The sequence below is a fragment of the Corythoichthys intestinalis genome, chromosome 18, assembly GCF_030265065.1.
Source record: "Corythoichthys intestinalis isolate RoL2023-P3 chromosome 18, ASM3026506v1, whole genome shotgun sequence".
NCBI lineage: Eukaryota > Metazoa > Chordata > Actinopteri > Syngnathiformes > Syngnathidae > Corythoichthys > Corythoichthys intestinalis.
This window is the reverse complement of record NC_080412.1, coordinates 29,212,574-29,238,923: the sequence shown is the minus strand read 5'-3', so window position 1 is coordinate 29,238,923 and position 26,350 is coordinate 29,212,574. Positions and strand designations below refer to the sequence as shown.

General features: G+C 39.8%; 1 protein-coding gene across 5 annotated transcripts; it reads left to right on the top strand.

The window, feature by feature from the left end:
• nf2b (NF2, moesin-ezrin-radixin like (MERLIN) tumor suppressor b) lies at positions 1–25,109 on the top strand. Of its 5 annotated transcripts, XM_057821770.1 has the most exons (17): positions 3,321–3,611; positions 3,754–3,868; positions 7,515–7,640; positions 7,720–7,842; positions 7,922–8,005; positions 8,076–8,144; positions 8,229–8,311; positions 17,398–17,473; positions 17,539–17,676; positions 17,746–17,820; positions 17,892–18,005; positions 18,069–18,191; positions 18,257–18,474; positions 18,537–18,639; positions 18,714–18,874; positions 18,952–19,150; positions 21,584–25,107. In XM_057821770.1, the coding sequence occupies exons 2-17, from the start codon at positions 3,779–3,781 to the stop codon at positions 21,629–21,631; spliced, it is 1,830 nt and encodes a 609-aa protein (XP_057677753.1). In that variant the 5' UTR covers positions 3,321–3,611; positions 3,754–3,778; the 3' UTR covers positions 21,632–25,107. The 5 variants fall into 5 exon arrangements, with proteins under 5 accessions (XP_057677750.1, XP_057677752.1, XP_057677753.1 ...); XM_057821767.1 differs by lacking the exon at positions 3,321–3,611 and adding an exon at positions 1–277 and having other exon boundaries at positions 17,539–17,820; positions 21,584–25,109; XM_057821769.1 differs by lacking the exon at positions 3,321–3,611 and adding an exon at positions 3,080–3,127 and having other exon boundaries at positions 17,539–17,820; positions 21,584–25,109.
• The last annotated feature ends 1,241 nt before the right edge of the window (positions 25,110–26,350 follow it).

The window sequence follows — 26,350 nt, the reverse complement described above, 5'->3', positions numbered from 1 at the left end:
AGAGGCCCTAACACTTCCACCTTGCCCCATATAAAGACGGAAGTCGATGCGAATGCTTTCGTGCAAATTCTGCAAAGATGGCAGAGCAACAATAGACAAAAATTTTTGTCCGAGGAGATAAAAAGATAAAGACAAAGGGAGGCTACCAGGACAAAAGGACGCTCAAGAATAAACATTGGCCCGGCTTTCACTTGCTGGTGTGACCACCACCCACCCCCACCAGCGCTGACGATTTCGGTTGAAGGGAGTGGTGCCAAAGGGCTGGTGGGGGAATCCGGTACAAAATCAAATGTTTCTAATTTCAACATTGTCATATGCAAATGTTTTAGCCACAACTGGATTCATTACCTCACTACTATTCATCCTTCACACAGCCGCTGGAAACAGAAATGTTGTTTAATCCATCTGCAGGCCACCAGGAAAACAGGATTTTACAACACTACGCTGGTCCTCATGGGAAAAGCAGTCTTCCTTAAGGCAAAACACTACCGCTTTTGTCCACCTGCGTTGCTAAAATCGACCAAAACTGAAAAGTTACCTGGTGTTGGTTTAAGTAGTGTTGCACAGATTCCGAACTAGTATCGGTATCGGCACCGATACAGCACTAAAATGACGTCATCGGTAGTGGGGAGTAACTACTAAGAAAGAATGTGCCAATGCTGTGCAATAAAAAAAATATTCGTTCATATCCAGTAGACGTCCAATCAGTTTGAGGGTGCGAGCGAATGTTGTGGATTGGACGTCTAACGCCGTCAATGGCAGACAATGAGATAAGCAGTGTCCAACCAAGCCATGATAAGAAAAATCTTTACATTTACTATCAAAAGGAAAAAAATGTTTTTAAATGGTACAGTATCGACATCGGCCGATACCGCACATCGGTGTCGGAATCGTTATCAGGAGCCAAAAATGACATTCGTGCAACACTGGCATTAAGTCAAACCCCTACATCAGGGTTCACTAAATCCGGTCCTCGGTGTCACTTTTCCTGTCGTGTTTTCCACGTCTCTCTCCCCCAGTGGCGAGATAAATTGGTTTGCCACCCCGCTTGCCAATATATCGTTAGATTGTTGTAGCATCAGTTATGTATATCATCCCAAATGAATGCATTTGTTATGTTAAATGCAGGGCTGTCAAATTTATCGCGTTAACGGGCGGTATTTTTTTTAATTTTTTTTAATTAATCATGTGAAAATATTTATCGAAATTACTGCATTCGCAGTACGACTCATTCACGCATTGCGGCAAACAGCCTCAATGGAGCCGTTTTACTTATATACAGAGATAAGAGGCAGTGTCAAGTGAGTGGAGTATATAAGTAGTATAGTGGAGTATATATATATATTCATTGGCGCCGTGTGGCGTTCTCTTTCGACTCTCGGGCTCTTGCGAAATACTGCTGCTCTGAAATTAAATTAGCTCCAAGTTGCTTCAATTTCTCGCTGCGAATCTTCCCTGTAATCTTGCCGTACATGTCAGCGTGTCTAGTTTGGTAATATCAGCTAACATTGAAATCTTTAAAAACAGCGACTGTCTCTTTGCAAATGAGGCAGACACAGTTGTTGCGTATTTTAGTGAAGAATTAGTCCAATTTCCACCTATCCTTGAAGCGTCGGCCATCACAGTCAACTTTCTTTTTGTTGTTGATTGTAGCCATTTTAGAAAATGGAAATAATAGGTCACACAGGGTAATATTGCTTAGCCCTTCAATACCTGCAACATGAAGCAATTATCAGAGAATCCCAAAATTTGAAAAATAAGGTCCTAATGAAAGCATTTTTTCAAATTTGTAAAAAGAAAAGTCAAAATGAATATGTGTAATAAGCGCTGTAATGTCTATAACTCATGCTAAATCATGTTTTTTTTTCTCATAAAACCTGCAAATGCATGTGTTGACTTGCATCTATAGTTTTTTTTTTTCTCAAAAAGAAATGTCAAAATTCTAAATTAGTCTCAAAATCATGAAATTTAAGGTGTATCAAATGTGATACATTTGGCAATAAAGGGTTAAAGTGCTGCTGCCTTTTAGTGGGTAAATGAGTAGCAGCATTTCGTGTGTAAGCTACTTCATATGCTGGTTGCAGTACTGCTGACCAATTTATTAAGTCTGTGTGTGGGCCAGACGTTATTGATTTTATGACAGAGGCAGGGGGCCGGATGAAATTTGACCACGGGCCGCATTTGGCCCCCGGGCCGGACTTTGGACATGTCTGCTTTAGTGTATCCAATGCAGAGAAGATATAGCATTTGCAGCCACCACACACAGTCATGGTTGCACCACTTCCCACCATGCATTTGGGCAGAACAGTTAAGTCGCTACAGTATCATTTACTGAAAGCTCAACAAATACACTAGATGGCAATATTTAGTCACAATATACAAACTCACATTTATTCTTTAAGAATTACAAGTCTTTCTATCCGTGGATCCCTTTCACAGAATGAATGTTAATAATGTCAATGCCATCTTGTGGATTTATTGTTATAATAAACAAATACAGTACTTATGTACAGTATGTTGAATGTATATATCCGTCTTGTCTTATCTTTCCATTCCAACAATAATTTACAGAAAAATATGGCATATTTTAGAGATGGTTTGAATTGCGATTAATTACGATTAATTAATTTTTAAGCTGTGATTAACGCAATTAAAAATTTTAATCGTTTGACAGCCCTAGTTAAATGTACACCTTATGCCTAATATATACGAAAACACAATAAAACAGAATTGTTGTGGAACTCAAAATGTTGACTGGACAGTTACGGACTATGCACAATAAATTATTAGTAACATCAAATATTACACAATACACTAAAGTATATCAGTAGCCGTGTCCTTAAGTCTTTCTGATAGTTTTCCCCTGACCTTTTTACTGCAATAATATAATGAAAACCTGAAATTATGCCTTATAGTTTTGGCCACCCCAAGATTTTAAGTGGCCCCATCTGGCCACCCCTATGAAAAATTTCTGGAGGCGCCACTGCTCTCCCCTAACACACCTGAATAAAAATGATTATGTGATCAACAACCTCTCCAGAAGCCTGATAGTGATCCTGATTATTTTTGATTCAGGTGTGTTGGAGGAGGGAAACATGGATAACACGACAGGAAAAGTGGCACCGAGGTCCGGATTTAGTGAACCCAGCCCTACATAAATCTAGAACGCGCACGCAAGAGATTTTACTCATTTAAAGGGAGACCTTTGAATCCAACTTTCGCACTTTTGACACATTCAATATGGCGGACGAGTGTCCGTGTTGCCGCAATCTGCAGTTGGCGATTCTGCCTGTAGAGTCCGCTTCTCTCTCTTTCCCTGAGTCAAAACAATCTTGTGGCTTACCCTCCTCAACTTTTGCTACATGCGAACTAGCACTAATACACATTTCGGCAGCTATTTGCCCCCAAAAACCTCAGACGAGCTGTCGCTTAATGTTTGGGACAAGTCATGGAGTCGTGCAACAAGTGTCGGACTTGTTTGAGTGGCTATCAATGTGTTTACGTGCTGTAGTTGAAGCAAGTTAGCTTGACTTAGCATCGACTGGCCAAACAAACCAAAAAAAGTCTCCAAAACTTCGTTGACCGGCACAAACATTGAACATTTCTCCCTGGTAATGTGTCTTGCCAACATTTAAAGAGTTTTTCTTGGTTATGGCATGATATTTTGTGTTTTACTGTGCTTAAATGACGTGGAAAATCCATGCTTTGTGTTGAGGCGTGAAAATGCTGAAAAAGCTATTTGCTTCCCTGCAGGTTTGCCTAACAGCACCGCAGCAAAATGTCCATTTTAGGCTTGAAAAAGAAACAACCAAAGACCTTCAAAGTCAAAGTCACCACCATGGATGCTGAGATGGAGTTCAGCTGTGAGGTACGACTCCCAGAAACACTCATTTTAACTCATAGGCTGTCATCAGAGGTGGGTAGAGTAGCCGAAAATGTTACTTAAGTAGGAGTACCGTTACTTCTAAATAATATTACTCAAGTAAAAGTAAAAATTGTCATCCAAAAAATGTACTCAAGTACAAGTAAAAAAAAAAAAAAAAAGTATGATGAAAAGAATGCTCAAGTAATGAGTAACATTGAAAGTGCTTACATTTTTATTTGTTTTTTTTTTAACGGTCTTTTTTTCCCTCAACACAAAGTTATCTATATGAACAGTTATTTTAATGATATTGTACAATAACCCATTATATATCAACATTAAGCCAAACAATTACAAAAAAAGAAAAATCAATAAACTCCACCAAGACAAAAACAAATGACTGAAATTAAGCATCATTCATCCAAAGAGCATGAGTGCCCTCTAGTGGAGTATATAGTTCCGAGTTCTAATAGTGAATAGTTCCTTCATAGTTACTGTTAGGAAATTATAATGATCATATCTCCATTTTTTAAATGGTCAATAGGCGCCAAATAAAAACTGGGAGAGAGGTTGAAATCCACGCTTTCAAGTATTGTTGAGGGCAGCGCTCTATGTCAAATACTTCATTTTTTACGGTACTTTAGAGATGCCACGTGATTGAACAGGCTGGCGTGATCATAGAACAGCATACGTGCTTCTTATTGGTATAATGGAGTCATGTGATTCATAGACTTAATAATATATTGACGGGGCGCGGGGCCGATTAATAGGGGGCCTATCTCCGTTAAAGCTGACCGAGTGAAAACACAAAGAGCTTTTCACGTTGAAAATCTTGTGAATAAATGCTTAAATCCCTGAATTCTCTATAGATATGGATGTAAAACAATCTTGATTCTTGGTTGTAAGCAAAAAAATGGGCAGTTATTTTATGAAAATATGTCGAATGTGCGGCTAGTCTTTAAGCCACTGTGGCGCCGCCTTATCACCATAAAGAGCTTTTTACGTAGAAAATTTTTGTGAATAAATTCCTGAATTCTTTATAGATATGGACGTAAAACAGTCTCGATTCATGGTTAAAAGCAAAAATACGGGCAGTTAGCATTTCTTTTACGTAAAATTGTTGAATGTGCTACTAGTCTAAGCCACTGTGGTGCCGCCTTATCACCACAAAGAGCTTTTTACATTGAAAATTCTTGTGAATAAATGCTTACATCCCTGAGTTCTTTATAGATATGAACGTAAAACGGTCTCGATTCTGGGTTAAAAGCAAAAAAAACGGGCAATTTGCATATTTTTTACGTAAATTTGTTGAATGTGCTGCTAGACTTTAAGCCACTGTGGCGCCGCCTTATCACCACAAAGAGCTTTTTACATTGAAAATTCTTGTGAATAAATGCTTAAATCCCTGAATTCTTTATCGATATGGACGTAAAACAGTCTCGATTCTTGGATAAAGCAAAAAAGAAACGGGCAGTTAACATTTATTTTCCGTAAAATTGTTGAATGTGGTGCGAGTCTAAGCCACAGTGGTGCCGTTTTATCACCACAAAGAGCTTTTTACATTGAAAATTCTTGTGAATAAATGCTTACATCCCTGAGTTCTTTATAGAAATGAACGTAAAACGGTCTCGATTCTTGGTTAAAAGCAACAACAAAAAAACGGGCAGTTTGCATTTATTTTACGTAAATATGTCGAGTGTGCTGCTAGACTTTAAGCCACTGTGGCGCTGCCTTATCACCACAAAGAGCTTTTTACGTTGAAAATTCTTGTGAATAAATGCTTAAATCCCTGAATTTTTTATAGACATGGACGTAAAACAGTCTTGATTATTGGTTAAAAACAAAAAAAACGGGCAGTTAGCATATATTTTACATAAATGTGAATGATTGTATGTCTCATTGTGCCCTGCGACTGGCTGGCAGCCAGTTCAGGGTGTACCCTGCCGTCTGCCCGTAGTTAGCTGGGATAGGCTCCAGCACCTCCGCGACCCTCGTGAGGAAAAAGCGGCATGGAAAATGAATGAATGAATGTCGAATGTGCTACTAGTCTTTAAGCCACTGTGGCGCCGCCTTATCACCACAACGAGCTTTTTACATTAAAAATTATTGTAAGTAAATGCTCAAATCCCTGAATTCTTTATAGATATGGATGTAAAACATTCTCAATTCTTGGTTAAAAGCAACAACAACAAAAAGGGCAGTTAGCATTTATTTTACGTAAATATGTTGAATGTGCTTCTAGTATTTTAGCCACTGTGGCGTTGCCTTATCACCACAAAGAGCTTTTTACGTTGAAAATTCTTGTGAATAAACGTGTAAATCCCCAAATTCTCTCTAGCAGGGGTGCCCAATTCCGGTCCTCGAGAGCCCCTATCTAGCTTGTTTTCCATGTCTCCCTTGTCTAACACACCTGAATCAACTAATCAGGAATGTTATCAGGCTGGTGCAGAGCTTGCTGACGAGCTGATCATTTGATTCAGGTGTGTTAAAGAAGGGAGACACGGAAAACAAGCTGGATAGGGGCTCTCGAGGACCGGGATTGGGCACCCCTGCTCTATAGATATTGACGTAAAACAGTCTTGATTCTTTGTTAAAAGAGCAGAGAACCGGCAGTTAACATTTGTTTTATGTAAATATGTCGAATGCGCTGCTAGTCTTTAAGCCACTGTGGTGCCGCCTTGTCACCATAAAGAGCTTCTTACGTTGAAAATTCTTGTCAATAAATGGGTAAATCCCTGAATTCTTGATAGATGTGAATGTAATCTCAATTCTTGATTAAAAGCAAAAAAAAACGGGCAGTTAGCATTTATTTTACATAAATATTGTCAATTACGACGGCAACGCCGTAGTGGTTAATTTCTCCCATTGATTTTTTTCACAACGTATCAAAATGCATGCATGGTACGAAAAATATGATAATTACCTTGAATCCTCGAACAAATCACTCCTGAGACAATCCTTCTTGTTGGTATGCGGTACAGCTTTCGTACTTTTTCAACCTAAATCCGGCGTTGGATTGCTACATGTGTTTGAGAATAACTACGACCGACGTCGACCGACTGAAGCGGAGTGTGGGACGGCCTCCTACTTGATGGCGCGGCGTAGTGTCTGGGGAATGTGTCCCGTCAATATCATGATGAAGTCTATGTGTGATTATTGTTTCGACGTCTCATTTGTGAAATTGGTAGAGCTAGTCTTGGCATCGCTGGCAAAAGAAAAATAAAATGTTATATGTAGAATAAAAACAAAAAAATGTAACAACTCTTGTGTAGCCCAAAGTAGTGGAGGGAGAGGGTTTTTTTTCTTCACAAATCTACTAAAGTAAAAAATATGGCGGAGTAAAACTACTCTTAGAAGTACATTTTTCTCAAAAAGTTACTCAAGTAAATGTAACAGAGTACATGTAACTCATTACTACCCACCTCTAGCCGCCATTGATGGCAATTAACGTCCAGTCTATTTGATATGGATGGATGGATGGATGGATGGATGGATGGATGGATGGATGGATGGATGGATGGATGGATGGATGGATGGATGGATGGATGGATGGATGGATGGATGGATGGATGGATGGATGGATGGATGGATGGATGGATGGATGGATGATTTACGATTGACTTTGTTTTGAATTTTGGGTCTCACTTTTCAGATGAAGTGGAAAGGCAAAGACTTGTTTGACCTGGTGTGTCGCACAGTGGGCTTGAGGGAGACCTGGTTCTTCGGCCTTCGTTACACCATCAAGGACACATATGCTTGGCTTAAACCCGACAAGCGAGTGAGTGTGCAAGGAAACAGAAAAGAAAATGGAATAAGACGATTATGGTTGTGGTTCACTTACTGATGATTCCACTCAGGTTCTGGACCAGGAAGTACCCAAAGACTCCCCCATCACGTTTCACTTCTTGGCCAAATTCTTCCCAGAGAAAGTCGAAGAAGAACTCGTCCAAGAAATCACGCAGCACCTTTTCTTTTTACAGGTGACTTAGAAGAAGATATTCATTTGTAGGTTTTTTTTTAAAAACTATGCTGAGTTTGTTTTGATTCCTTTGGTATCAGGTGAAAAAACAGATCTTGGATGAGGAAATTTTCTGCTCTCCAGAAGCTTCTGTTCTGCTGGCTTCATACGCTGTCCAAGCCAAAGTAAAAATAGTTAAATTGCAACACTAATTTTATTAGGTAATATGCATGAGCAGAACTTTTGTTGTTCCAGTACGGCGACTATGACCCCAATTTCCACAAGCCGGGCTTCCTGGCGCAAGATGAACTTCTGCCCAAGACGGTAGGCGACTGTCGGAGCAGTCAATTTTTCTCCTTAAGTGACTCAACGCTCATGACGGTCTTGTTGTTGACATTTTAATGTCAGGTGCTGATGCAGTACCAGATGACGGCGGACATGTGGGAGGAGAAGATCACAGCCTGGTATGCCGAGCACAGGGGCATCGCTAGGTAAGACCACCATGCACCCGCACCTGCGCTTAGGCTGTTAGCTACCAAACTACAGTCAGTTTGCATCCCTGCTATGTTTGCTGGATTTAAAATTTAAAGGGCAGATGAAAGAGTTTGTCGGATTTCAGTGTAATTTGCGAATTCGAACTTTGGATGAGTTCGTCGAAACGACTATGTCATTTCTAACGCGTAACTGCGAGAACAATTTGTGTTTTTTTTAGTTTGTTAGCACTCCTTCAATATTGCGGTCCGAAACCCGGAATACAGAAGGCATGGGTGACTTTATCCTTATCAGCACCAACAATAGTAATACAGTGGTACCTCTACATACGAAGTTAATTCGTTCCAGGACCTTGTTTGTAAGTCGAAATGGTCGTATGTCGAGCAGGATTTTCCTATAGGAATACATTATAATACCATTAATTCGTTCCACAGCCCAAAAAAACTACACTAAATCCTTAATAAATACTGCTGGTCCTATTACAAATGGCAATTACACATAGCAAAACAAATAAATTATTAATAAAAATCGGAATAATAATATACTGTATTTTTTGGATTACAAGTTGCACCTGAGTATAAGTCGCACCAGCCATAAAATGCCCAACGAAGAGGAAAAAAACATATATATGACGCACCGGAGTATAAGTCGCATTTTTGGGGGAAATTTACTTGATAAAATCCAACACATAGAACAGGTATGTCATCTTGAAAGGCAATTTAATATAAAAATACAATAGTGAACAACATGCTGAATAAGTTTACAGTGCATAAACAACAAAATGCGAATATATTATCCTTACCAGGACGCTACGGCTCAGTCCTGGCTATAGACCCCACTCACAAACATCACACAATGATGTGTCGCTGTATCCGGCCACCATATTGTCCGTCATTGTTTATCCGTATTCTCAATGGTTTCAATTTGTCGTGCAATTTATAGTGCAATTCATGGAAGCCCCGGTGCTTTCAGACGCTGTAAACTCATTGGATGCGTTGCATAAAAGGCGTTATGTGGAAAAGCTTCGGTCTATCCATTCGCCAGATCCATATTTGATGCCTAAATCGATATTTTTCGACCCGCTGTCTTCGCAGTCTCTGCCTGACATCTGCTGATATCTACAACTATCTTGTCACAGAAACTCACCCTATTCTCACGAAACTTTGAAAAACTTTAAGAGCAGCAGTCTAAGCAACATTTCCCCGTGTGACCCTTTACTTTCAATTTTCTAAAATGGCGACAATCAATAAAAAAGTTGACTGCGGTGGCCGACGCTTCAAGGATAGGTGGATATTGGACTATTTCTTCGATACAATACGCAACAACTGTGTCTGCCTCATTTGCAAAGAGACAGTCACTGTTTTCAAAGAGTTCGATGTGACGCGATATTACCAAACGACACGCTGACATGTACGACAACATTACAAGGAAGATACGCAGCGAGAAATGACAGCAACTTGAAGCTAGTTTAATTTCACAGCAGCAGTATTTCGCAATAGCCCGAGTGTCGAAAGAAAACGCCACAAAGGCGAGATTGTTGAAATTATGAATTTAAAAAAATAATAAAGCAAATGTGACACACAGAAGGGCTTGCTAAAAATTGTTTAAATATATTGTTCTACGTAAATCAGCCAAGGTAGCCCCCCACATTTTTACCACACCAAATCTGGCCCCCTTTGCAAAAAGTTTGGACACCCCTGTTTAACTGATGATCCGTAGACGAGGCCAGCTTCTTTCATTTGGTACCAGCTAAATATTATTCAAAAAATAATGATGGCGGAAGAAATAAACATCTTGAATTTGAAACTGTATGTTGTCGGCGATTAGCCTCGCAATGATCTTAATTGTGGTTGTCAGCCCAAAACCCTCTAAATATATATTAAATGCATCTTACCAGGTATAAAATGACTACTACATAGTCTGTGGTGATCGTTTGGTGCCCAGTTTTCGCGTCGAATTGCAGCAGTCCATCTCGCTCTCCTCTCCGGGTCTCTCGGAATACGGTAAAACTTCAAGTCTCTCCATCTATCTTCTCTGTTACTGCAACCAACCGCCACACACACCGTCACCATTTTGATTATTAATGTTAACGAGCAGAAAAACACGCCATAATAGGAGGAATTTACGTAGCGGTAATGCATCAACACGACAAGCTGACGGACAATATGGCGCGGAGGCGTGGTCGTGACGTCATGTGAGTGGAGTCTATACAGCGAGCTAAACTTCCAAATGACAATGCTGGACGTCTTCATAATTTGTTGAATTAATTTCGTCCTCGATACCAAACAGGTTCGCATCAACGTAAATAAATGATAATTAGGTGCTATTACAGCAATGACACAAACGGTTAGCATGCGTTCGCTAGCATTAGCACATTGCTCAAACAACCACACAACTGGCTCCTAGTGTCCGATTGCGGGTGGAAAACACACAACAACAACAGAAAAGATGATACAGACGTTGCGTCTGTAGAGATATTTTACAAGCATAAACAATGAACGTAGGTTCGCAGCTCTGTTTCTCTCTCGCTAACTCGCCCACTCATTTAGAGCTGCGTAGCTGTCCGTCTTCTTCTGGCGTGGAGCATTCTTCTTCGCGTAAACAAGTGCGAGTGCGCCCCCACGTGGGCGTGTAAGCACCACAAACTAAAAGCATGCATTTCAATATAAAATAGTCAATAGTACAATTGAACACACATTGCCAAAGGCAGAACGCGAAAGTGGCCATAGCTATTAAGAGTTATTCAGATAACTGTAGCATATAGAACATGCTAAGAAGTTTACCAAACCATCAGTGTCACTCCAAAACACCAAAATAACACGTGAAATGATATCATAATATGTCAATAATTTCACACATAAGTCGCTCCTGAGTATGTCGCACCCCCAGCCTAACTATGAGAAAACCTGCAACTTATAGTCCAAAAAATACGGTAATAATAATAATTCCTGTAATAATGCAACGAATCGGGTTATTTTTTAAAAAAATTTATTTATTTATTCTTTTAACTAATCGGGTTCTAATGTGGCGGACGTTTTTTGCTGTACCTGAACGCACGGCGTGGCTAACGTGTCAGAGAGAGGAAGCGGTGGAGGTTGAGAGTTTCACTTTCAATGTTTTCTAGAGAACACCTTCAAATTTTGTGTTGGATAACTTGTGAAACAAATGATAAAAACCTGACAAAGCGGGCGATTTCTTTGGCGATGTTACCGCAATAATAATTGTCACCTTAACTTATAAAGTCTGGCAAACGGTGGTCGTAGGAGGACCGTGGAGATGTATTGTTAAGCCAGTTCACTGATGCGCACCCCACGCTCACATGTCTCTATAACTTGCATCTTCATTTAGACAGTAAGCGTAATCTCTTTTTCTTGTTTCACCAACTGTACCAATCTTTTTGAAACCAGAATTGATTTCTCACACAAGAAAATCTGCTCTGCATTTGTCTGCGGTGCTATCATTTCGTCGTATTTCGAGCATGTCGTTGGATGTAGAAACAAATGGCAAGTCAAATTTAAGTCGGATGTCGAAAAGATCGTGTGTCTAAGCGATCGTGTGTCGAGCTACCACTGTATTTCCAGCTAAATTACCCGTTCAGGATGGCTTTTTCGTGACATTAGCGATGACGAGGGCTCCCAGGAAATATTATGCTGGACATGTTTGAAACTGAGGCGTCAGATGACTACGAAAAGAAGAGTAGTAAGCCTATGTCTAGCATCGTGATTTCTCTCTGAACCTTTCTTTGCCGAGTCATTCTGAGATATAATTATCAGTAATTGCAAAAACAGATGAGTGGTTATATTTATCTAGTAATAAATGTATCAAATTCACATGAATAGATGACCTGTTAGCTGTCCTATCTATTTATGACAGGCCAGCAACAACAACTAAAATAAGTCACACTTCAGCGAACAAGCAGTAGGATTTTCCCCTTCTATATCAACAGAATAGCCGCCTAGTGGCTCCCTTGAGCTTTTTCAAAAATGTTCGAAAATGGAAAAAGACTAGGGAGAGAAATGTTTTGTTTCAATATGGTTTGTGTAGGAGGACAAACATGACACAAACATTCTTCTAATTCATTAATATTGTAATAAACTAGGATTCACTGCAGGGAAAATAAACATTAAATCATGAAGGGGTCATTATGTATATATTACCACTTTACCGGTAGTCATTTTAATAGTAGGCTAATATAGCTATTACATACATAGAGCATGTGTTGCCATCATTATAAGGATTATATAATATAATGAGGCCAAGTTTTTGCTGCTCCAGACATATTTGTTTTTTGTTTTTGTTTTTTTTTCTTGGTTGAATACGGCTCTTTCAACATTTTGGGTTGCCGACCCCTGTACCTAAGGCTTTCAAAGCTGTCGTCGCTGAAATGCTGAAAGCAAAGAAGCGATCGAGAAGCCGGGAAGAAGTTCTTCCGCTTGACTCTCACAAAAGATGTCCAAATCCTTGCAAAAGAAGTTTTTTTTTCTCCACTGATCTAAGCCTGTCGCGATATACAGTAAGTCAATTTATCGCACAGTAAATAAAAATGAGGTCGGTAATTTTCCCGGCTGCGATTTATCGCTGTGTGCATGTGTTTGCATGTGCACACGGCACTCGTGCGTGTTGGTTGCATATGACACTCCAGTTCCTTTCACAGATGTTTATTGTTCATCAATGCACTGTAGAATTAAAGTTCAGACATACAAAATAAGGAAAGACATCTATATTAAAGCATTTTTACATTAAAGTGCCTATGACAGGGTAAAAAAAAGCCTTAAATAGCATTATTATGTGAATTAGAATCATATTTTGAGACTATTCGACTATATACAACAATTTGCCAAGCGCAGATGACGAGAAATTAGTCTTTTAATCTTCCGTTTAACCCCTGCCTGTAATTATAGCGCTCTAGCGTCCCCAACAGGAGGATGACGTCGGCAGGGTCATGGTTTCATTTTATTTAGAATTCAGCCCATTGAGGGGGAATTATTCAGATAGAGGAAAATGCGACGAAGAGAGCCGCAAAATGTCATTTTTTCAATCTCTCTACTCCAATATTTTTACAATATATTCTTTTTATCTAAGTATTTCTCCTCAATTGCTAAATAAATGGTATGGTCATGACAAATAACAGTCTTGTGCTAAATGGAATATGAAATATTAAAAATGCATTTATTCAGTACAACATGGCAAAATTACTCCATTATGGTCAAAACTGTCAACTTCTTGCACCTGCCGAACAATATTTTATGCTATTGGAGTTAGTCCGGCTTTTGTCATTTCCCTTCCCCAGGTTTGGAGAGAGTAAATAAACCAGGAGGCATGACAGCTAGGCGACATGCCAACCCGAACCGAGTGATGATTCAAAGTCTTATTCCCGCCTTTCGAAGCGAAAAATCATACAAAACTACCGCGGATCATGCCACACGGCGGCGGGGTTGTCGATTGTCTTCGCCGATTGCAATTGCGATTACAATTTGTGATGGGGTGGAAAATTTGACAGAACACCGGGCACACAAAGAGGGCAAGAAGCCGAGTATACCGCTCTCCCGGCGGGCACGCGAACGACCGAGGGGTGTGTGCGAGAAGCCGCTGGTTGTCGGCCGAGTGGCTTTCTCGGTGGACAAGGAGCATTGTCAGGACAAAATGCAAGCCACCTCAGTTTTAAAACCATGTGCCATGATCCCAGTATTTGACATTATACGAAATACGATGTTTACTCACTTCCTTGTAAGTCCAATGGTCCCACAGTTGCCGGACTTGTTTTGGCCATTCTCCGAGGGTGAACGTGAACTTTTTGAAACCCAAAATGAAACCCAAAAAGGCTCCCAGGCCTCTCCCTGGTGCAGGGTTTAGCACATTTGGCTGCCGTGATTCGAAAAATTAACTGATTAATCCGCAGTCCATCTGCATGCTATAAAACAATGCTGTATTGTGAGATGCTTATCCGGGTGACGTCACATTAGCATTCGTCCTCAACCTGAGACTGGAGCCGGAAGTCACTCATTTTCATGGCGTGGGATTCAAAAATTGAATAAATAAAATGATCACCACGTGAAATATAAAATAAACATGCTTTTTGGTGTCATAGGCACTTGAAGGTTAATGGAAAAAGGGCAATGTCCTAACCACTTTAGCCTTATAAAACATTGGCAGTCTTCTCCAAAGAGGTGACGCTTCAATCATGAAAAAGTGCGACATTACAGCATTTGCAAATGATGCGAAAAAAAAAAATTCTAATCTAAATCTAAAATCTAAAAAGTTTTGTTTAGAAATGTATTACTGACACCTCATGCACAACACCATTGACGAAAATTGAAGACAACTTTTTTTATTGAGTGTAAAGCTTACAGTTAGCTGCTTGGTGAAGGTACTTCCGGTGAACATTTCAAAATAAAAGCACATGTTCAACATGTAAAGATTTCTGGAGTTAATCTCACATACTTGACATTCTACACTAAGAATAGCCTAAAAATGACACCCATTATGAATTATTGATGGGCTCTGATTGGCAGTTAACAAAAAGACATTTTGCACTTACCTATCTTTCAAATGGCCTGTTATGCATTGTGTTTTTTCTTTTTTTTAAAAATATTTTTAATGTCGTTTTTTCAACAACTTAATGCATTTGAATAGGTGATTATCAGCATGTATTGTCACTAATGTAGTGGCTGAATTGGTTAAAAAACATTGACAATAATATTGCATATCGACAATAATTTATGAGACAATATATCGCCTACTAAAATTTGTTATCACGACAGGCTTACACTGATCGGGTCTCGAGCCTTCTTGTGAGCAATTCATCGCTAAACATCTAGTTGGCATGATGAATCTTGCGAGTAAAACACTGAAAATCTTTGCAATATATGGCGAAGGTACCGTAGTGCAATATTTCTGTATTGGAGTGCAGGTGAGGTCTTCTGTAAATTACGTCATCGTGTAGCCGCTGGCAGCGAGGCGGGTCCCTCGTTGCTAAGGTGTTGTTATTCTCGCAGTCGGTGTGATGTCGCGATGACGCCATTAGCAACGTGTCGCCATTTTGAGAAGGGGGCACGCACAGGTAAACATCCATAGACAAACGTTGTCTGAAATTCATATATTTCTGCTGTTTTGCGTCTTTTTTTTATAAAAACGTCATAAACATGACTTATTATTATCACGAGTCACTGCCGACAGACACAAGGAAGCGATACAACTTAAAATTAGCGTGTATTAGCTTGCCAATTTGCCCATACAAAGTCGAAGCTGATAGCTGGATAAACAATCCAAAGGAATGGCCTGCAGTGGAGTTCGGAAACATCTACAACTACCTCATAAAGTCACCCAGTAAGTTGACCTTTATCAATTCTAGGCATTTTTTGTTTATAAACAAATTAAATAAATGGGAAGGTATTTCGATTAATGGATGGAATAATGGATGATTATTTCTGCCGTAACCGGTAATTCGCCTCCAAGCGTTATTTAGCCGTGAAGCGTGGTAGTAGAACTAAATGGGGTGTCACGAGGCAAAAACACAGTGCATGAGTCTAGTCATGGCAAAATAACCAATTCCCACCAGGCCAATAATATACCGATTGACCACTCAGAGCAGTTCACGGCAAAAGAAAAACAACGCTTTGCAAGTTGTCGGTTACGGTAATACCAAATATAATGCGCACTTTTTTTTCCCAAAATCAACTTGTAAAATCATGGGTGCGCATTATACACGGGTACATGGATGGAGACATAAATATGTATAAAGACAGATTTTTTTATTGACATGGCCATGTTGTGTTGAAGAAAACGTATGTGGCGATCCGTTGCTGACCATTACGGTACATGACGTCACCATTTTGTTTTGGTAATACTTGTTTCGGTAATACCATACTGATTGGTCGAATGATTTTGTCTGTGTTAAATTCTGCTTTTTTCACTCTTCATAAGGCACAGAATTTAGTTTCTTGAACTCATTTGAGTCAACGTTTATTGCAACTCGGCAACCATAACAAACGTAACACAACATAGAGTTCCTATGTCCGTTAACTATATATGTCCCTCGAGAAACTCTAACCCAAATAACAATAGTTCCTATTGTTACTGTCGTGTTGACAGCGATGAGCTCTCACGGATTTCCGACTTACGTTCTCACTTTCATTTTACCGTATCAATCCATGGAAGAAACATTTATTCATCATGATAAAGCGAGCAAGTTATACGGCAGCCTTTAAAAGAAAAGTCACATCTGTTTTGTTTTCTCCTAGATTCTGGAGTTGGAGAAGTTGTCAAATCATATTATTACCGTAAATATTGTCAGTTTATGGTAATGTTTTGAACTACCAATGTGCTATGCTTGTGCTGTGTTTCACCAGTCAGTAAAATGACATTTCTCTATCTGTCCACGAGCTCTGTTTTCTTGTATTCTTCTAATTATCGGTGCTAAAATTAGGGTTCGCAATATACACGGGTGCGCCTTATATTCAGGAAATTACGGTCATAACCACTGCCTAGTCTATTGAATCCTAGCAGCTAATTGGGGCAAAAAAATTGATTAAAGTTTACTTACCTGAAATAAAATGTCGGCTGCAAACGTAAATTTGCCTTGATTTAGGTTCCCACAGGCAAGAATGGTCCATGGAACCGTCTTCTTTTACTGTTCCTTGATTGATTGCTTTCAGCCGTTTGCTTCTCCTTTTCTTCTCATGAGGACGAATGAACTTCAAATGCGGCTCCGAACTCTTCCTTGTGTTACAACCTGCAACACAGCAATTTTTAGTCATTCCGACGGAAAAAAAGACCGCAAATAAGACAAAAATTCAACACGTTTGTACTACAACACATGACGGAGCAACGGCTTGTGACTCGTGTTTTGCCCCCTCTTCAATAAGGCGACGCTTTGTTGTGGCTGGTGACGTCATTAATGCCAGGATGTCCGACACAGCGAATGATGCATTCAATAAAATTAAACGAGTAAAACGCTCAAGAATTAAACTCTTTACCTGCCCTTAAAAAATGTCACGGCCGATCACTGAGATCAAATTTAACTTTTTTCAATGTACCATCTCGATTAAAAATATGAGAACTCTCATTAACCGTCTGCTTGTCGCAGGGATGAAGCGGAGATGGAGTACCTGAAGATAGCGCAGGACCTGGAGATGTATGGCGTCAGCTACTTCGACATCACCGTGAGTCCTCGCCCAGGCCGACGGTCTGCGTGACGCCGCCCTCGTAACGTTGTTTCCTGCTCCAGCAAAACAAGCGGGACACAGACTTGCTGCTGGGCGTGGACGCGCAGGGTCTTCACATCTACAGCCCCAACAGCAAACTCACGCCAAACAAGTCATTTCCCTGGAGTGGCATTCGCAACATTTCGTACAGCGAAAAAGAGGCAAGCGGCGTCTTCTCGCAATCTTCTATTCCTCCTTGTCCATCTTGTGATGCCGATTTATCTTCACAGTTCACTATCAAGCCTCTGGACAAGAAGAAAGACGTCTTCAAGTTCTACTCGTCTCAGCTGCGCGTCAACAAGCTGGTGAGGCGAACGACGTTAGTGCACGACCTAATGACGGGAGTTACATCGACAATTTTGCCGTTTGTGTACAGATCTTGCAGCTGTGCATCGGTAACCACGATCTGTTCATGCGGCGGAGGAAGGTGGACTCCATCGAGGTGCAGCAGATGAAAGCTCAGGCCAAAGAGGAGAAGGCCCGAAAGAAGGTGAACGATTGAGACAATGCGTGAGTCAAAACGTGCTGACTGAAAGCGAGGCGCTTCCTCCAGATGGAGCGGCAGATCCTGGCACGTGAGAAGCAGATGAGGGAGGATGCGGAACGAGCCAAGGAGGAGATGGAACGGAGACTTTTCCAGCTGCAGGATGAGGCGCGTCTGGCCAATGAAGCGCTGGTGAGTTTCGCCGGCAACACCGAAGAATAGACGCTCGACTCTTGACGCGACCGGTTGCCCTCCAGCTGCGCTCAGAGGAGACGGCCGACCTCCTGGCGGAGAAAGCGCAGATCGCCGAGGAGGAAGCCAAACTGCTGGCTCACAAGGCGGCCGAGGCCGAGCAGGAACGGCAGAGGTTAGAGGTCAACGCCCTGAAGAGCAAAGAGGAGAAGCGGCTGATGGAGCAGAAGATGAGGGAGGCCGAGCAGCTCGCTGTCAAACTCGTGGAGCAGTCGGAAAGGAGGTCCCGTCTCCATGTTCTTTTTTTCGCCGTTCTCGTGGTTCTCAAGCCAGTTATGCCCGTAGGCTGAAGGAAGCAGACCACTTGAAGCAGGACCTCAGTGAGGCCAAAGACGCAGAGAGGAGGGCCAAGCAGAAACTGTTAGAGATCACCAAGACCACCTACCCGGTATGTGGTAATTTCATTCTTCTTCCTTCCGAAGGAAGAGATAGTCCAAGATTGTTCTTGCGTCATTTGTTCAGCTGATTGCGGCCTATTCGACTCCTCCCGCTCCTGTCGCCGTTCCCTCTCGCGCCCCCGCTGCTGCCCCGGAAGATGACTCGACCTACGAATCCACGTCCGCGCGTCTCGACTTTAAAGACTCAGATATGAAGAGGCTCTCCATGGAAATCGAGCGCGAGAGGTCACGCGCGCACACGTGTCATCTTCATCTTTTGCCCTTTGTCATTATGTGTGTAACAATGTGTGTCTGCGTGTTAGGCTGGAGTACATGGAGAAGAGCAAACATCTTCAAGACCAACTGAAGGAACTCAAGTCTGAGATCGAGTCTCTCAAGCTGGAAGAGCAGCAGCAGCAGCAACAGCAGCATCATCTTCCTCATCAGCAGGCGGCCAGCGTATACGCGCTCCACGACACCAGGGGCTTCATCCCTGAACCGCTTTACATTCCTCACGGCAACGTAAGCTTCCAAACTTCATTATTACACAATTAGTAGGGGCAAGTACCGATACCGCCATATATCTATCAAGCTGATGTCGGCTTATTTTGATGTACTTGGTTGCCGATGTATTCAACATATTCCCACATCATACAACTTTCTACAGTATTCCACGTTATTCAACATTTTTTAAAAATCTTTCAACAGTATTTCACATCATTTAACATTTTTCACATCATACATTCTACATCGTTCTACAGTGTTTCACATTATTCGATATTTTTAACATCATTCAAAATGATTCCACATCATTTATCATTTCTCACATCATAAATTATTCCACATCATTCTACAGTATTCCACACTATTCAAATACTTGTTCACATCATGAGTTTATCCAAAATCATTCTACCCTATTTCGGACCATTCAATATGTTTACTCAATACTTCCTGTATGGAGTTTGGCTGGGATTGGCCCCAGCACCTCCGTGACCCTCGTTAGGATAAGAAGCTCGGAAAATGAATGAATTATTCCACATCATTCAACACTTGTTTACATTGTGCATTATCCAACAGCGTTCTCAGCTATTTCACATCATTTAATATTTTTAACATCATACAAGATGATTGCACATCATTTAACATTTTTCACATCATTCTATAGTATTCCACATCATTCTACAATATTCCACATTATTCAAAAATTGTTCACATCGTGCGTTATCCAACAGCATTTTCGGCTATTTCACATCATTCAATATTTTTATCATACAAAATGATACAAAATGATTGCACACCATTTAACTCATTCACTCCCAGCCATTTTCACTGGAGCAAGGCCCTTCTCTCCCGGCCGTTTTACTTGATTTTGACTGATTTTGCAAGGCCCACAGAAAATTCTGTTCTATTACTATATAAACATGGAACCCACCAAAAGAAAGATTAGACTCTCTTCTTTCATCAGAAAAAAAAGTTAGTTCATATCTTTTTCCATTCTTTAGAAATCAGCATTAGAGAATAGCTTAGTTTGAGCAGTTTTCCAATTTCTGATGAAAAAACAGAAATAGAGCTTTTTGCGAAAGCATACATTTCAAACATAACTTTAACACAGCTATTTTTCGCTTATGTGACATCCCAAAGATCTGAATAATGTTTTCGTTCTTCAAAATAACAAACAATACGAATACAAAATAACAAACAACAAGACAAATAGAGCTTTTGATCGCAAAGTAACAATTTATTTATGCATAACTAAACTATTGAACCGTTGAACTGTTTGCGCACATAACAACGGGGAAGGCTAAGTAATTGTCGCTGTCTGTCTCATCAAGATAAATTTTTTAAAAATCCTTCTTTGACAATGGTTTCGTTTTCTTTTCAAAACACTCCTCCAGTGTTGTTTGCCTTGTTTTCTGATCGTTCTCAACATTTTTCTCAAATTCTAACGCGTCTTCACAAGACCTCTCCAACTTCCGTTTCCTGACTATTTTTCTTCACTTCCTTTCTTGGCCCGAGATGAGTTCTTACCAAATGCGCTACTGACCTCCAGTGGCCAGTTTTATTGCTTTAAAATGGGTTTTGAGCTTTGTGCATTGTATCTTAGATACACTGGAACCTATAGATGCCTTTTATTAAAAAAATAATAATAATAATAATAATAATAATAAAAAAGAAACGCAAAAGACATATAAATACATTTTTGGGACACTGACGCAATTGAAAATAGAACGTATTTATACGTTTTTGGGAGCAAATGTGTTAACATTTTTCACATCATTCTACAGTATTCCACATCATTCAAAAATTGTTCACATCGTGCATTATCCGACATCATACTCCGCGATTTCACATCATTCAATACTTTTACAGTATTCCACATCATTCAACACTTTTTCCACATCATTAACATTATTCAATTATTTATGGTTGCCCCACAATTCTATGTTTGTCAATCAAAACAGTTACCATTCATTTCAATGGGATATTAAACTTCCCAGATAATTTTATTGGCTGCTAATAACGGCAATAGACGTCCAATCCGTTTGAACTTGGAGGGCTGGCAGCGAATGCCAGACCTCCAAGTTTAAATGGATTGGATGTCTACGAGTAAACTAAATTCACAGCAGAATCATGCTGATATTTTTAATATTTACAATTATTCATTTACTCAAAATCATTTGTCCTGCACTCTGCAGTATTCCACTTTATTCAACATTTGATTACTAATTTTTTCATCATTCCACATCTGTTTGCATTTCAGCATTCATGCACAATTTTTTCTACAGTACTTGCATTCTTTAGTTTTGATCAATATTGCAATCACGGGGCTTGGATCAAGATCGGGTTCTACCAAACGTATTTTGTCGATATTGATCACATCGCTAATTGCGGCTTTCAGCGCCACATAGCGAGTAAGCTCCTTGTTGACAGCATCCTGCTTTTTGTGTCGTTTAGAGAAACTCGGCCTTCGTGTCCCAGATGGCATTCTTCGAGGAGGTCTGAGCAGCGTTTTTCCCCTGATTGACATCAACCTTTGGACACTAAGACTTTTTGGCTTTGCTCACACGTGCCTTTTTGTTGGTTCACTTTGTTTTCGGAGAATATGGTCGACTTACTTCAACTCTTCCTACTTCTACTCTCGCTACTGCTGCACTTGTCTTCAATGTGCTTCAACTCAGTTCGGTTGTTTGCCATATGCTATCATAATGCTTATTTCGTGTTTTTGCTTCGATCGACACTACACGTCTCTTGACTTCTCGCGCTATTTATTTCTCTGTTCTGTGTTATCACCGCGACAGCCTTTTGTCTGCACGTCCAAGTGTTACAAGTGTTTTTATTTGACACCGCAAAAGTCTTGAATTACATTTATTTTCATGGATGTTTTTTTTTTTTTTACTGAGCATTTCAATACAACGTTTGTTATGTTTTGCCCGCCTACGCTCCCATTCTTCTCTGGCTACTTAAGGTTGCAAAAGTATTGGAAAGTATCCAAGTATCAATATTGAAATGTTGTGTCTGGTTAATATATTTAATACCACTGAAGTATAAGCAAAATGCTTCCTGGAAAAAGTAAATTTGGGTCTCTAAAAAGAAACATGGTGCCAAAAGTCTCAATTGGCTATAGTTGTTGAGATACAGCCTATGGCCGAAATGTTAAACTTAGGGCTGTCAAACGATTAAAATTTTAATCGAGTTAATCGCAGCTTAAAAATTAATTAATCGTAATTCAAACCATCTTTATGCCATATCTTTCTGTAAATTATTGTTGGAATAAAAAGATAAGACACAAGACGGATATATACATTCAGCATACTGTACATAAGTACTGTATTTGTTTATTATAACAATAAATCAAAAACATGAAGACATTATTAACATTCTGTTAAAGCGATCCGTGCATAGAAAGACTTGTAGTTCTTAAGAGATAAATGTTAGTACAAGTTATAGAAATTTTATATTAAAACCCCTCTCAATGTTTTTGTTTTAATAAAATTTGTAAAATTTTCAATCAAGAAATAAACTAGTAGCTCGCCGTTGTTGATGTCAATAATTATACAAGGCTCGTGGTGCTGAAACCCATAAAATCAGCCAAACCCAAGCGCCAGCAGAGGGCGACAAAACACCAAAAAACAAGTAACAAGTGTACATGACACTGCTGTTTGAGCGGGGCATGTGCGTTAAATGCGTCAAATATTTTAACGTGATTAATTAAGAAAATGAATTACCGCCCGTTAACGCGATAATTTTGACAGCCCTAGTTAAAATCCAAGCAATTTAGGTGAAAATGGGTATTAACTGAAATGGAAATGGTTATTTCCAGGTAAACATATCCATCCAACAAAAATCGTCTACCATTTCAAAATCTAATCATGTAGGCGAAAGCTTTGACGCGACATGCTATGTATTGCATAAATCCTGGTGTTTTGGGCGTGGACGAAATGCACGGATGTAGACACATTTCATTAGCGGTAGCACACACAATTAGCCGCTAGCCAGTAGCTTTTGAAGTTCATTGGACCCACTATCAAAAAATCTGGCCCAGGTCATCGTGTCAGGTATTGATCTCAATCATCATGAAAAAGAACAATTTGCTTGAATAACATGGATAACATTTACTTTTTTTGCGGTAGATTTAATGAATTGTAGGGCTGTCAAACGATTAAAATTTTTAATCGAGTTTATCACAACTTTAAAATTAATCGTAATTAATCGCAATTCAAACCATCTCTATAATATGCCATATTTTTCTGTAAATTATTGTTGGAATGGAAAGATAAGACACAAGACGGATATATACATTCAATATACTGTACATAAGTACTGTATTTATTTATTATGACAATAAATCAGCAAGATGGCATTAACATTCTGGTAAAGTAATCCATGGATAGAAAGACCTGTAGAGCTTAAAAGATAAATGTTAGTACAACTTATAGAAATTTTATATTAAAACCCCTCTTAATGTTTTCGTTTTAATAAAATTTGTAAATTTTCTATCAAAAAATAAACTAGTAGCTCGCCATTGTTGATGTCAATAATTACACACTTCTCATGGTGCTGCAACCCATAAAATCAGTCGCACCTAAGCGCCAGCAGAGGGCGACAAAACAAAAAACAAGTAACAAGTGGACATGACACTGTGCTGTCATTTTAATCTGTTTGAGCAGGTCATGTGCGTTAATTGCGTCAAATATTTTAACGTGATTAATTTAAAAAATTAATTACCTCCCGTTAACGCGATAATTTTGACAGCCCTAATGAATAGTGCAGCAAAACGGTACAAAAAACATATCTAGTACAAATAATCCAACCTAACCCATTCAGCCAGTGGAGTGCTGTTATCCCGTACAGATTTTAAGTCCATGGGCCATATGGCCAGGGAGTTTTCGCGCTAAAATGTTTATAGTTTTTATATTTGTGTAATTTCGGCGTGTAACAAATTTTTGGGGGGAGGGGGGCTACTTCGCGGTTTTTCCACTTATCGCGGTGGGTTCTGGTCGCCATTGACCGTGAAAAACAGGTTTTGACCCTGAGGTACTTTTTAGGTGACTAGCTTCATCTAGTGTTGAAGCTGAAAATGTAGGCTGAACTAAAGCTTGTTGTGCAGGCCATTTTCAATTATTTTTTTTGTACGGGGTGATTCAAAAAGAATGTGCCAAAATCATCACGCATTTATTCATTTTAAAATCATTGAAATAGACGGAATTACCATATTGGCCCGAATATAAGACGGTGTTTTTTGCATTGAAATAAGTCGTCTTATATTCGCGGTCTAGACATTATACCCATTCACGACACTAGATGGCGCCAGATGTCATAGAAGCGATGTTCTGTCATGACAGCTCTCAGCTACTCTCCCCATTCGAGACGCTAGATGGCGCCAGATATCATTGCAGCGATGTTCTGTCATGACAGATCTCGGCTACTCCCAAGTTTAACCAGATTGCATTGTTTTAACGCAATGTTTTTCCTTATTCAGATTTGTTTCAAGACTACAGTTACAGTGAGACTTCACTTTGATGGTTACTGCAGTTATTGCAATTTTGTTGTTTGGTTTATTTACATTTCAAAAACCAGAAGCCATTCATTTACGAATGTGATTGCACTTTAGTTTACATATTTAAATGTTCAGATATTAAGATTTGAATGAGGCAAAATAACATGCTTTTTCTCTCAAATATATTGTTATAATCATTTGTTTCGGATGTACTGTAATTATTTTCTGTATTTAGTGTTCAAAAAGTCTTTTTTTCAAACTTGAGTCTTGAAAATGACGGGGTCGTCTCATAATCAGGGCCGTCTTATATTCGTGCCAATACATTGAATTAATTAATAATTAGTTGTATTGAGTTCATTTTGTCTACACTTACAGATTACTTGAATGTCTTTTATCCCAGACAATAGTTATAGGTTGTTTTAATTACCAGACATGTTTCGGCGAACACTTCCTTCATCAGAGACAGACTGGTGTTGGTGTGACGAATCTTTATCAGCTGATGGATAAAGGCGTGACTCACCTGTCAGATTGACAGGTGAGTCACGCCCTCTGCTGACCATTGACTCTTTCAGGATGCCGATTCAGGTAGTAGAGAGCATGTAAGCCCCCTTGTCCTTGTTGATTCTCCTCGGGCTCCACTTGCAGATCTTAGTGGCCTCCCTGATCCAGTGCTGATGTTTGTTTTCTTCGGTGCGGATGACTGGCGTTTTCCCAGTCCATAATGTGGTTTTCCCTTTTACAGTGATCGGTGATGGCTGACTTGTGATGTTCCTGTCGTGCTTGTTCTTTTATTGCCCTTGTATGTCTTATTGTTGTCTCCTCACACTCCTTCTTGTGTTGTTTTTTTCTTGTAATAAAGCTCCTCCCTGGCTCCCCGATGTATGATTTATTGCATGATTTGCATGAAATTTCATATATGGATTGGGAAAAGGCCAGAGTCATCCGCAGCGAAGAAAACAAACATCTGCGCTGGATCAGGGAGGCCATTGAGGTGCGTAAGCAGGGCCCGAGGACCATCAATAGGGACGTGGGGGCTTACACACGCTCTACTACCTGGACCAGCGTCCTGGAAGAGTGAATGGTCAGCAGAGAGCGTGACTTGCCTGTCAACAGGCGTCACACCAACACCAGTGACTCTGATGAAGGCGGAAGTGTTCGCCGAAACATGTCAGGTAATTAAAGCAACCTATAACTATTGTCCTGAATAAAATAAAAAATTAACTAATTAATAATTTAATAAGAATTAAAAAAGGAATTAAAAGTCTTTTTAACAAGTTATTTTAACAAATTAAAAGTCATATCGGCTTGATGTTGTCTGTGCCGTTGGTGGTGGTCACATTGAGCACTTGTAAAGCATGTAATAAAAACGAAGTTATATACAATAGTTATATTCAGCTAGATATTGTTTTTTAATGCTTTTTTTTGTTGTTGTTTAATATACCGCAATGGTTTTGACACATTCTTTTTGAATCACCCTGTATTTTGTTGAGGGTCTATAAAAATTAGTTTGGAATCTAACACAGTCAATGGCAGCCAACAAGATGATAGATGGCCAGTACGGGGTCGCTAAATAGTGTCGCCTGGTATGCAATCGGCCCCCGTGCCGCGAGTTAAAGGCTCACATTATCATACATCAACACATTTGGATTGATCCGATTCTTATTTTGTCAGCTGCTGTGCCAAGCAAAACTCGAGCTGTCATGTTACCTCTTTCCTTACATCTC

Excerpts from the sequence above, each read along its gene's own strand:
- nf2b (XM_057821767.1), top strand. The coding sequence starts at position 3,779 with ATGTCCATTTTAGGCTTGAAAAAGAAACAACCAAAGACCTTCAAAGTC. Across the intron at positions 7,641-7,719 it reads GGCTTAAACCCGACAAGCGA|GTTCTGGACCAGGAAGTACC; the intron begins GTGAGTGTGCAA and ends GATTCCACTCAG. Across the intron at positions 8,145-8,228 it reads ATGAACTTCTGCCCAAGACG|GTGCTGATGCAGTACCAGAT; the intron begins GTAGGCGACTGT and ends TTTTAATGTCAG.